Consider the following 12,525-nt stretch of genomic DNA (forward strand, 5'->3'; position numbering starts at 1 on the left):
TAAAATTCTATGTCTTGAGAAGGAATTCTGTAAGAGAAGTTGTATGCATTTGTCAAATCTTACCAGGTGGTACATGTTAGATTTGTGCATTTCATTGTATATAAATTTTACCCCATAAAACGGTAAATATTAAAATCAGTTGATGATTAACAAAATAAATAAATAACCTAATACCTAATGCCGTGCATAACTAAACCTTTTTTTTTTTTTCCATTTAACCTCATGTAAAGTCTAGACTTACATTACGTGGGTAGGTAGCATGATTTTCTGACTAGGTTCTTCCATTTAATGATATTTCAGCAGTCATTAGTTGAGCAAATATCATGTGTTAGGTGCTGGGTTAGGTGCTGAGATAACAGATTAAGCAAGCCAAGATCTCAGCTATCTAGGGTCTGACAGTTCTCATGGGGTAAACAATACGTTTAAGGAGTTTAAGAAGTTACTGTAAGCAGCCATAATTATTTAATGACAGTAGACTTTTTAATAAATACTATTTAAACATTTTAACAATCCAGAATTATTTACAATGTTCAGGTTTTCTAGGATACCTCTGTTCAAAAACAAAGATAAATGATGAATATATCATATCTTTTTTTGTTTGTTTTATATCATATCTACATTAGTCACATTCTAAGTAAGAAATCCCACAAAATTTAGAAGTGTTTCTTTGTCCTGTCTTCCTCACTATAGAGACAATAATGGATTTGTTGGAAGTGTTGTTTATTATTATTATTATTATTTTTATTGTACTTTAGATGAAGGTTTACAGAACAAATTAGTTTCTCATCAAACAGTACACACATTGTTGTACGACATTGGTTAACAACCCCACAACATGTCAACACTCTTCCTTCTCAACTCTGGGTTCCCTATTACCAGCTTACCAGTCCCTGCCCCAGGGCTGGTATGCTATTTAATGCACCTTTAGTTTTGTTTTATTCCGTGGGTCTGTTCAGTCTTTGGCTGAAGAGTGAACCTCAGGAGTGAACTCATTACTGAGCTGAATGAAAGTGTTTTTTATCTTTTTTTTTTTTTTGGTATAATTTATCTAGCACGCTTTGTGTTATAGTCAACATTATTATTACAGATTCTGAGGGAAGAAGAACCAAACTGTGCTGTTAAATGGAATTACATGTAAATGTTATCATGATTTTCAGAATAAATCCATACAAAGCTTTGAATGAGTGAATTTAGGTACACATTTTATCTTTAAAAATAATAGGGTTGAAAATAATGACTCCAACATTAAAGGGTTTGTAAGTATCCAGAACACTGTGGAGAGGGGGAAAAAGTTGCATAAACTTTGAGACAAATTTATAGTTTGCAATATCCCATCTATTCCATTAGGAAAGGAGAATAGAGATAGAGAATAGTAACTGGTGATCTCCAGAACATGCTATCATTTGATGACGTTTTAGAACTTAATAGGACAAAAAAACTAAACAAACAAACAAAATGCTGGGATCATTTTTATCTCACATTCTATAATGTGCATAGGCCAACTTCATGCGTCCGTTTGATGCTTTTTCAAATGAAGCATGCCTTCTAAACTTCTGGAAAGATTGGCAGTGGAATAATTGGAAAGGCAGCATTGTGTAGTGATTGAGAACACAGGCTATGGCATTTGGTTGCCTGCCTGTGCCACTTAAGGCTGTGTCATCATGGGCAAGTTACTTAACTTTTCTGTTCCTCCATTTTTCATGAAAAAACTAGGCTAATGGTAATACCCATTTCAAAGGGTAATAGTGAGGATTACTGGTAATGCATTTGTATAGCCCTGGTGGTGCAGTGGTTAAATGCTAGTCTGGTAACGGAAAGGTCAGTGGTTGAAACCCACCAGCCGCTCCATGAGAGAAAGATATGGCAGTCTGCTTCCGTCAAGATTACTGCCTTGGAAACCCCGTGGTGCGATTCTCCTCTGTCCCATATGGCCGCTGTGAGTCAAAATGGACTCAATGACACACAGTAACAGCAACAACAGTGATTAATATGCTATGTGGTGCATGGTAAGTACTTAGGAATGTTGGTAATTACAAAGGTAAACCCCAAAGCTGAAATTTCTGTTGAAAACCAAGTCAGATCATAGTAGAGGAAGAAATGGCTGGTAAATACATGAGAAAATGTACACTTCATTAATAATCAACAATTCATGTTGATATGAGATATTTTTTTCCAATTAGATGGGCATTTTTGTTTGTTGATAATAACCATTATTAGGAATGATACAGGCCAATGGGCACTTTTACCGTGTTAGTGGTACAGTCCATTTTGGAGTGTGAATTGCCTTGTCTTTCAAAACAGTAAATGTGAATACACATTGACCCAACAATTTCACTTCTAAGAATATATCTTCTATAAATACTCTCAAACACACACATACATGCCTATCCCCGTTCATTGCGGTTATTTTAAATAGGGGAAAATTCTTCTGACATGAAACAGCACCCATGATTCAGTGTAAAATAAAACATGCAGTTAACCTAATAATTTATATATACTGCATGATCTCAGTTTTGTGACAGAAGTATGTGTTTGTATGTGTGTGTTTGCAAGGAGAAAAGTGGATATGTTTTTTAGAGATAAACAAAAAAAAAAATTGAAACAATTTATGTAAAACTTATAATTAGTGCATTTGGGAGAGTGGACTTCGGGGCGAAGGTTAGAGGAATACTTAGCACCTGTCTATATTGTTTGAATTTTACTACAAAACTATATTACTTTGAAATTTAAAAACTCAGGGTTTTTGTTTGTTTGATTGTTTTTGTTTTTTTAATCCTAAACCAGAAAACCACTGGTTAGGGAATTCTGGCACAAAAGCAGTGATCTTTTAGACCAGGAAAAGAAATAAATTCCAAGGATGACCACATTTCATTATTTAGAGAATCTAGAAACCCAGGGTTTGAAGAAGCTTCCTGAGTTAAACAAATCCACTTGCCGAGTTGTGGGCAAGTCTGCACTAAAGAGGGCAGACAGATAGGGCTCCTTCTCAGTGGTTAAGGTATTACTGCTGCCTCCCAGGGTATTACCAAAAGCCCTAAGTTTTGTACACTGACAAATACATGGAACATAAAGGAAATTGAGGCCATAGTGTAAAAGAAATACGTATTTTACAGGGCCATTTCTAACCCATAGGACATGTTCAGGGCAATTTAAAAAATGACCCTTCCAAAGAGAGAGAACTCACAAACTCATCTAAACAGCCCTGATATGTATCTTCTCTTTTTGTTCAGAAGGTGCCTTGGTGGCACAGTGGTTAAGAGTTTGGCTGCTAACCAAAAGGTCAGCAGCTCAAATCCACCAGCCTCTTACTGGAAACCCTGCAGGGCAGTTCTACTGTGTTCTCAGAAAATGCTCTAGAACTCTCCCACACATTTTGTCAGACCAAAATTAATATTTGAAGAATTGAAATGAAGACTTCCATAGAAACCAGAATCTGTAAGAGATAACATTGACTATAGTTACGAGATACAGAAAAGTGTTTTCGGGATCTAGTAATACAAATAGAAAAGATGGAAACATTTAGATTAGCATAGGTTAGATTATTATAAAACCTGTCTCATGATTTATAAAATGCTTTACATTTTGATAATAATTTTTTTTTAAATCTGATTAGAATAAAAATGATTTATGAACACTAGTCCCCGGGTGGAGCAAATGGTTAAGCACTTGACTACTAACCAGAAGGTGTTGGTGGCTTGAAACCACCCAGAGGCACCTCGGAAGACAGTCTTGGCGATCTGCTTCTTAAAGGGCACAGCCCTGAAGAGTCTGTGGAGCAGGTCTGCTCAATGGCAGGTAACAACAACAGTTGCAAGCCTAACGAGACCTAATTTTCTTTTCTTTTTTAATGTGAATATCTTATTTGTCTCTACAGAGTCACTGGTGGTGAACTGTTTGAAGACATAGTGGCGAGGGAATACTACAGTGAAGCTGATGCCAGGTAAGTAACTTGCCCTGGGCAAGGTACAAGACTCAGCAATCAGATGACACATGTTGGATATATTTCTTTATAAATTCATCGTGACACTACTATTTATGACAATCTCATAATACCATCTTAGACTTCTTTTCATGATCAGTCCATCTTAACTGGTATTTCTTACCCTGAGGATCCTTAGGATTCTTTGGGGGAAAAAAAATCTATGAATATGGTATCAATTTTTATTTTTATCTAGCATTTAGAGTTTGGTTGTATGTTTTTATAAAAAACAAAAAAAGCCTAATGAATAAAAACTTCTGCTAAGTAAATATACTTTTTTAACAAATATCAAAGATTGAGATCTCCTAATCCTGGGCTGCCCAGTGTGATAGTTACTAGTGATATGTGGCTATTTCAATTTCAGTTTAAATTAATTAAAATTAAAAATTCAGTTCCTCAGTCAAGCTAGCCACATTACAAGTGGCTAATAGCCATAAGTGGCTCGTGGCTACCAGTTGGACACAGCAGAGATAGAACATTTCCATCATTATAGAAAGTTTTATTGAACACCACAAGTCTGATCAGAGACCATAAAAAGAAACAGAAAAAAGCCCCAGTGGCCTCCTTAAACCATTATTATTACTTGTTTAACTCTTTGGAAATTTCATTCAAGCCCTTGGAGCTCTGACTTGAAAACTATCTATCTTTATATTTCAGAGGGTTGAGGTAATAATGATTTATCAATCTCGTTAGTTGGCAAAATCATTACAGAAGTTAAAACAGGCTAACGTTTTGTCTAAGTTGAGACTTCCTAGACTACACAAAGGCACTGTTTTTGGAGTGATGTAACATTAATCCATTGGCTTAGATATTATTTAGACTATATGGTTCTAATTTTCTTCAGCATTCCTTATATATAGTCTATAAAAAAAGAAAACCAAAAAAACCAAATTGGTTGTTGTTGAGTCCATCTCATGACAATCTTATGTGTGTCAGAGTAGAACTGTGCTCCATAGGGTTTTCAATGGCTGATTTTTTGGAGGTAGATCACCAGGCCTTTCTTATGAGGCGCCTCTGAGTGGACTGGAACCTTCAACATTTTGGTTTGAAGCCAACCATTTATACCACCCGGGGACCCCATATACTATAGTTGCACTTATTTTGAAAAATCTGGTTATCTCGTTATGAGTGATTGGCTCGTTGTTCACAGTGTGAATGAGATGTGTTGAAAATTCAGTTATTGCCTATCTGCCCTCATTCTCTAGTGCATTCTGAGCTTCTGAAGGATTGCCCATCCCACTGTAGTCTGATCCTCAGTAGATATTCAGCTGATAGTGAGGCTCCCCACCGCACCCCTCACAGTAGCACTTCCATACATTAAAAAAAAAAAAAAAAACCAAACCCAGTGCCGTCTAGTCGACTCCGACTCCTAGCAATCCTATAGGACAGAGTAGAACTGCCCCATAGAGTTTCCAAGGAGTGCCTGGCAGATTCGAACTGCCGACCCTTTGGTTAGCAGCCATAGCACTTAACCCCTACGCCACCAGGGTTTTCTATACATACATAGGCAAATTTCCATATTTCTAATTTATTTTCTTGGTTTAATGCCATTGTTTATGGCATTCTGTGATCTGTCTATACATGACTGTACTCTAATTTGTAATGGAATTTTTACTGCCAAAGTCAAATAAAAAGTCCCATTCTACTTACGCTATGACAAGTGAGTCCTCACTTGTTCGATTTACCCCCAAATCCTCATATTAAGCCTCTGAAAAGGGATTTCAGAGCAGCCTTGGAAGTAGCTGCTTGCCCACTTGCCAAGAGAGAATTATAGTTTTGATCAAGGCAGTAAAAAAGGGTTAGGGAATTTTATTGTTATTTTATTACCCTCCAAAGTCTCATTAAACAGATTATCATGATGTTTGAAGATTATTGGTTGAAATTAAAAGAGACTTTTCACTGTTAAAGAGCCCTAACGGATAAACCCAATGGGTTGTACTATTTCATATGCGTACTTGTAATAAGTTTGGGAGTTAATCATAGAACATATTTTAGGATAGGTCTCACTCAGGGGCAGATTAACCAGTAAGCAAGGTATGCACAGGCCTACAGTAAGCAAGGTATATATGGGCTTAATTGTGTTTACTTACTACTCTATAGTGCACAATTTCACATGGGTTTCAACACATCCTTGATGTGGTAAGAAACAGGTGAAATTGTGCACTACAGATTAGTCAGCAAGCACAAGTAAGCCCATGCATACATTGCTTGTTTGGTAACCCGTCCCTGGTCCCACACAAATGCAAGGAGAAACTTCTCTTCCAAACTACAAGCATAAAGAGAATATTCCTCAAGTAATTTCTTAATGTCAGTTTTCTTACATCCGCAAGAAATAAGAATTGAATCTCTCGTCACTAGTGAAAAAAATGACAAAGTTCATGGAATATGAGTTGTTGCTTTCTTGTTTATTTTCTATTATTCCCTAGGTTCAGTAATTTAGTCCTTCGGTTTCAGAAAAGAAAGAGCAATGTCCCTAAAGAGTAGTAAGAAATAAACATTATTATGGAAGAAAAAGAGTCATAGGATTTAAAAAAATAATTACTAACACTCAAATAAGGTATTCAGTAAAAAACAACCAATATGAAACTGTTTACTGGTTCTGTTAATGGACTTATAGCTGGAAAAGCATAGTCATTCACTGTTTTGACATTAACATTGTCATAAAACAGATGATTACTTTTTAAATTCAGGAATTTCCTTTGGGAGAGTATTATTTTATACATTACATGGTTGAAAGTATCATTATTAAAATGTTTGCTTAATACTTGAATGAATGTAATGCTGTATATACCTGCATTCGAATTGCATGGTGAGCTTGTCCAGAATTCATCAGTGTGACGTATTCTACGTTACTGTATGTCACATGACAGCTCATGGGACCTTGGAGGTGCCAATCACTGACTTCTCCCTTCTAATTTAATTAGTCTACTTGACATCAGTGAGCCTTTAGTAAAAATAATGTTATACATTTTGACACAGTAATAGACAAAGATTTTCCCCAGATGAGATATATGGAAATGTGTTTAACAATTACCAGTGTTCCGAAGGATTTTTAAATATTATTTATTTTTTACAAGACTCCTAGCCCTTCCCCAAAGCATTTCTGTACTGAGGAGGAATTTATGTCATGAGTTTACTTTAAATTCTCCCTCTATTATTGGGGATTTGCATTAATGTATTAGACAAGAAGCACCCCTTCCAAGTAAAAATGGTGAATGTGTCCCTCCATTTTTTTTAACCCGTGTTTCACCTGCCACTTCATCCGTGTTTATTTACCCTCTTGTTTCAACACCTGTGTTTAATTGTGACCTCAGATTTTAAACAGTTTAGATGTGTATGAAAAATACCTGTAAATTTTATAGCTTTGGGAAGAATTTTTCCAGATAATTATGGGAATTATTTATAAATTTTTCTTCCTGAATGTGGAAATTTCAACCTCTATAAATTATATACATGTGATTTAATCTGTAGACTTGTAATGAAAAAACACAGCTGAAATTGTTTTATCTGAACATGTCACAAATTCTGTGTTGGATGTCATTTTTGTTAGAACAAGAATTAGCTTTATTCAGCATTAATTCCAATGTAAAGCTAAAAATATGTGAAAAATATAATTTTTGTTTGTTTTGTTTGAACTTTCATTTTATTTTGTATCCAATGTGATTATGTGCCTTTAAAATGTTCTCCCTTCCATTCTGCCCTTGTATCTTTACAGTCATTGTATACAGCAGATTCTAGAAAGTGTAAATCATTGTCACCTAAATGGCATAGTTCACAGGGACCTGAAGGTCAGTATTTGAAGTCCATAAATCTGAATCAAAGGAGGTTTTTGTTTTGTTTTCCGGAAAAAGGGCAGAGGGTGGGTATTTAAAATGGTTCCCTTGCCTTTTCCAACTTTTCCCTAAAACGACTAAATAATGAAATGATAATGCATGATGCCTCTTTGAATTTGCTCATCTACAGGCTACATATACATCATAGCAAAAAGAAAGGACAGTATTAAGAATTTAACCCGTCAAGGTTCCAAGCAGTAAAACACCAGAGGCGGTTTGGGGGCAGGCTTTCTTGAATTATCCAGCATTTGCCTGGAGATAAACTTGGCCTGTGATGTATGTCCGCCTGTAGATTTCAACACCACTTCTGTTCTGAGACCATGGGTTGCTGTAGCAGAACAACTGGTTACACATTGCTCCATTTGAGTCTGATGAACCCTCAGGCAAGAGATAATAATTGCCAGCTAAATTAAAGCACAAGAAGTTAATGATTTATCAAAAATTCATTACATATCTTAATTTGACCTTAATGGTGCCTTGACTGCTAATATGACAGCTTTTGGAATGACACTAGAAAAAAATGGGAGAGAATAGGGAAACAGTTTTTTGTTGGGGATGTGGGGTGGAGAACCACAGCCATAAAAATGATATTTGTTTTCCAATCCATTTCCCATAAGAATTTATAACCAGGAAATGATTTCCTGAATTAAATGAAATGTTTTCAAGATGAATTTTTCTACAACAAATGGATCCCACATTCTGGCACACGTCTGGCAAGATCGTGATTGTTATGAGGTAGTAGTCACTCTGCTTGAGCAATATGTTTGCATTACTGGAGGTGGTAAAATACATCCCCAGTTGTCTGCTAGTTTTGCACTTTAACCCAGTCTCTCTGAGGGTGTACAGACAGTGAGTGTAAGCTTGGAACTAACACACGCCCCCTGGTGTTTGCATGCAGTCATTGCATTCAGCAGATCCTGGAGGCTGTGCTACACTGCCATCAGATGGGCGTAGTCCATCGGGACCTGAAGGTGAGTAATGCCGTTGGAGAAGATAAACCACCACACAGTTCCGAATGACTGTTCAGCTGCAATTATGCCTGTAAAGGCAAAAATATGAGCAATAAAGTATGGACTCATTCCAAAGTATTACAAAAACACTTTCCCTTACCATAATCTCTCTCTTTTTTTTTTGTCTCTTTACTAATGTACACTTGAGACTTATATAAATCCCATTTTATCCAGAGAGATAATTTTCTAACATTAATTATAAATAGGTTGCTGTTTCCTCCCTCCTAAGAATGGCTATATCATTTAATTTGACTTTTAGCAGGACTGTTACTGCTTCTTCATTCTAAACTAGTCCTGTGGACACTGAACAAACATATTATTTTACACTCATACAATATATACCTAACTTTATGTAAATGGTTATCAAAATTGTAAAGTGAGTAGAGATACATGGCCCGGGTGTTTTGCCTCTGCAGAACCCCAGTTGGGCTCTAAAATCCTCTTCCCCTTAACATTAATCTTAGGAACTCTGAGGACGCTGAGACTTCTTGGTTTTTTATTTATATTCACAGGAGCCAAGATACTGGTGTCTTTTTAAAACTACAAATGAAAAATTGTAAAACAAGTTTTACCATAAAATAATATTTATGTGACACAAACTGTTAAGTGCTTAGCTACTAGCCTAAAGGTTGGCAGTTCAAACTCACCCAGAGGCCTTTTGGAAGACAGGCCTGACGATCTGCTTCTAAAAGGTCACAGCCTTGAAAACCCTATGGAGCTGTCTACTCTTCACACATGGGGTTGCCATGAGTTGGAATCAACTCTGTGGCACCTAACACCAGCAACAATAACAGAACTGTATGTGTTCAGTGGGAGGACCTAGACTGGTTTCTCATATACAAACGTCTCTAGAGTTACAGTAAATTGTGAATCTATAGTTTTCACTCATTTAATATGTTTTAGAATAAACCCATTGCCATCAAATTGATTCCAACTCATAGCGACCTTGTAGGACAGAGTAGAACTGCCCTATAGGGTTTCCAAGGCTGTGAATCTTTGCAGAAGCGGACTGCCACATCTGTGGGTTCAAACTGCCAACCTTTTGGTTAGCAACCAATGCTTAACCACCACACCACCAGGGCTCCTTGGGTCTTTATGCAGATACACTCTTCTAAAACATAAGGAACCCTGGTGGTGCAGTAGTTAGGCACTTGGATGCTAACCCAAAGGTCAACAGTTCAAATCCACCAGCTGCTCCCTGGAAACCCTATAGGGCAGTTCTGCTCTGTCCTGTAAGGTAGCTATGGGTCAGAATTGACTCCACGGCAATGGGTTTATAAAGATCCACAGCAATTTACACAAAGATGTGATTAGTAAACAAATCATTGCCTTAATTTTGGGAATCTCTCTGACTGTAGTCTGATTCTGAGAGCTTTCAGTATCAAAAACAAAGGTTTGCTTACAGGCATTTTCTTTTGGAGAGCCAAAATAAGACTGTGTACATCTGCAAATACCACATTTATCCCTTAGGATAAAGGAAAAACAACATGTTCCTTTGAAAACTCATGTTTTTGGTGGTCACTTTAAAAATTTCTCACTAGGAAGTGCAGACAGGGCCTCTTTTTGTTAGCTCTCAGAACCTGCAGGGCTGTATTCCTTTTTAAGTGAACATACATGGACAGTCACATAATTTGTGCTATTTTATCAGATACTCTTTAATAAATTTATCATTTAAAACATTTCACTCTATACTATATAACTATAACTGTACTGTAAAAGCCAAGGATGAAAAATGTGAATTCTCTTCTGTAACTTTTAAAATAGGGAGGCTTAGTACCCAAAGAAATAGCCTGTTGCATCACCTGTCACCTTCCTTCCAAGGGGGAAAAGTGTTTTTGCTACCTGTTCTTCATTCTGAAGACAAAGATGTTCCCCCATACTAAAGGATCTTCTGATGATGCTTGTTATTATTTCTAAGATTTCTGTCTGATTGCTAACTTTGGTAGACGTCTATTGAGTCTGGTTCTCGGTGCTTGTTTTAGTAAGCCATTTCATAAACATACTAAGAGTCCAAAATTTGTGCATTAGAGGCAATTTATACACCCCTTGAGTGTGTTGACTTAATTTTGTGTCTTTTTTATCTACCATGTGCATTCTATCTGACAAATATAGCCAGTAAACTAAGGCAGTGTTTTGTTTAAAATCAATCTTTGTGTGAATCACTATAGATCTTTAGAGAGATATGCTTCTAAAACATTGAAGGGAAACTATAGATTTACATTTTAACGATATATGAAAAGGAAAAAGGAGAGCAACTGCTTAAATTTCCCGTTACCAGACTTTAAACAAAAAGTTGCCCTTACTATTCTTAAGCCATATATTTTTGTTTTCTTACCTAGATTCTTATATTAATTCATGTATAATACAAATGTTTGATGTACATTGTTTAATTTGTCCATATCAAGGAATAAAACACAGAAAGTGTTATGTTTGTCATGATTATCAAAGGCACCTAGGAGCATATGGGTGATGTACAACTTGTTCGTAAGCCTCTCTAGAGCAACATGTAATAACGTGTATTTACCTTATACCTAGTAAATACTTGAGGCATATTCCTTGAAGTCAGGAATGAATGAAATTCAACTGAAAGTACTTTTACAATATAAAAGGCAACATTGATTAAAATAGATTATTAAGGATGTTAATATTGAATAAAACACAGAGGATAAGTATGTCTTTAGCATAAAGATCATTCTCAATATTTGAATAACTGCCACTCTTGGGGGCTCATTAGGCAGTGGAATATGCCTGATGGGAAATTATCAGGACCTCAGCATAAGGCTGAGACACAGAGACAGTTTGCAGATGTCCCAGAAACAAGAAATAGGAGAAGGTTCAGGGTGATGGGGTATTAACGTAAAAGAAGTACATCAGTTGGATGAGTTGAAAAACTTTACAGAGACCAAAACAATGGTGGGAAAGCAATTTTACCAGCAGCATTAAGAATTATTGGGGAAAATGGTTCTAAGTTTAGTGAATCAAAAGATTAAAATAGTCCTACGTATGGACCCTCCAAAGCTATAAAAAGCCTATATCATTAGGAATAAAGAGAAGAAGGTATATTTAAAATATAATATGGAGCAGGGCAACATGATTTTACAATAGACGTGTATAAAGTAAAAATTTCCCATTTAGAAAATCAGTAATGTGGCACTGGCCGCAGCCTTTGGAAAATGAGACAAGCAGAAGGATTAAATGCATTTGCCACATTTAATTTCGGCCACCCCAAAACAATCAGTTAGGGGTGCTGAAAAATAGAATACTTAATAAGGAGCAGGTTGGTATAACTCAGTATCAGACATTTGTGACATGATGGCTTAAAGTTCACTTACAAAAAAAATGAAAGCAAAATAGAAACAGACCTTATAGACATGGAACCTACAGTCCATTGAGTTGAAGATAATTTAAAAATATGTGAAAGATGTGTTGGTAATATTAAACTCCTATTTAAATATCAAGACTTTCTAATAGAGGAAAGAAACTAAAAAAGCAAAACAGAACAATTTTTTCTCCTTAAAAAAAAAAAAATCCAAGAGAATGTGAGAAACAATATGGAAAAATAAAATGATAACTTGCTGCTTTTATAGTATAAAGAAAAGAGCATAAAAAGAAAGGTAGAATGCACAGTTTTATGTTTCCTTTACTAGATGGTTATCACATATGTGCACAGTTAAACTGTGATATGACTAATGCTGGAGATGAT

The 12,525-nt window shown here is 36.0% G+C and overlaps 1 protein-coding gene across 11 annotated transcripts in view; it reads left to right on the top strand.

Annotated features, from left to right (window-relative positions):
* The window catches only part of CAMK2D (calcium/calmodulin dependent protein kinase II delta), a 368,604-nt gene that overhangs the window by 256,371 nt on the left and 99,708 nt on the right, over positions 1 to 12,525 (top strand). For 6 of the 11 annotated variants that reach the window (XM_064285421.1, XM_010590515.3, XM_023548605.2 and 3 more), the window contains exons 5-6: positions 3,875 to 3,940; positions 7,695 to 7,767. In XM_064285421.1, the coding sequence (XP_064141491.1) occupies positions 3,875 to 3,940; positions 7,695 to 7,767 (139 nt within the window). Of the gene's footprint in view, positions 1 to 3,874; positions 3,941 to 7,694; positions 7,768 to 8,710; positions 8,784 to 12,525 lie in introns of those variants that run through there. The other 5 variants (XM_064285416.1, XM_064285415.1, XM_064285419.1 and 2 more) reach the window with 2 other exon arrangements.

The sequence above is a fragment of the Loxodonta africana genome, chromosome 5 (assembly GCF_030014295.1).
Source record: "Loxodonta africana isolate mLoxAfr1 chromosome 5, mLoxAfr1.hap2, whole genome shotgun sequence".
Lineage (NCBI taxonomy): Eukaryota > Metazoa > Chordata > Mammalia > Proboscidea > Elephantidae > Loxodonta > Loxodonta africana.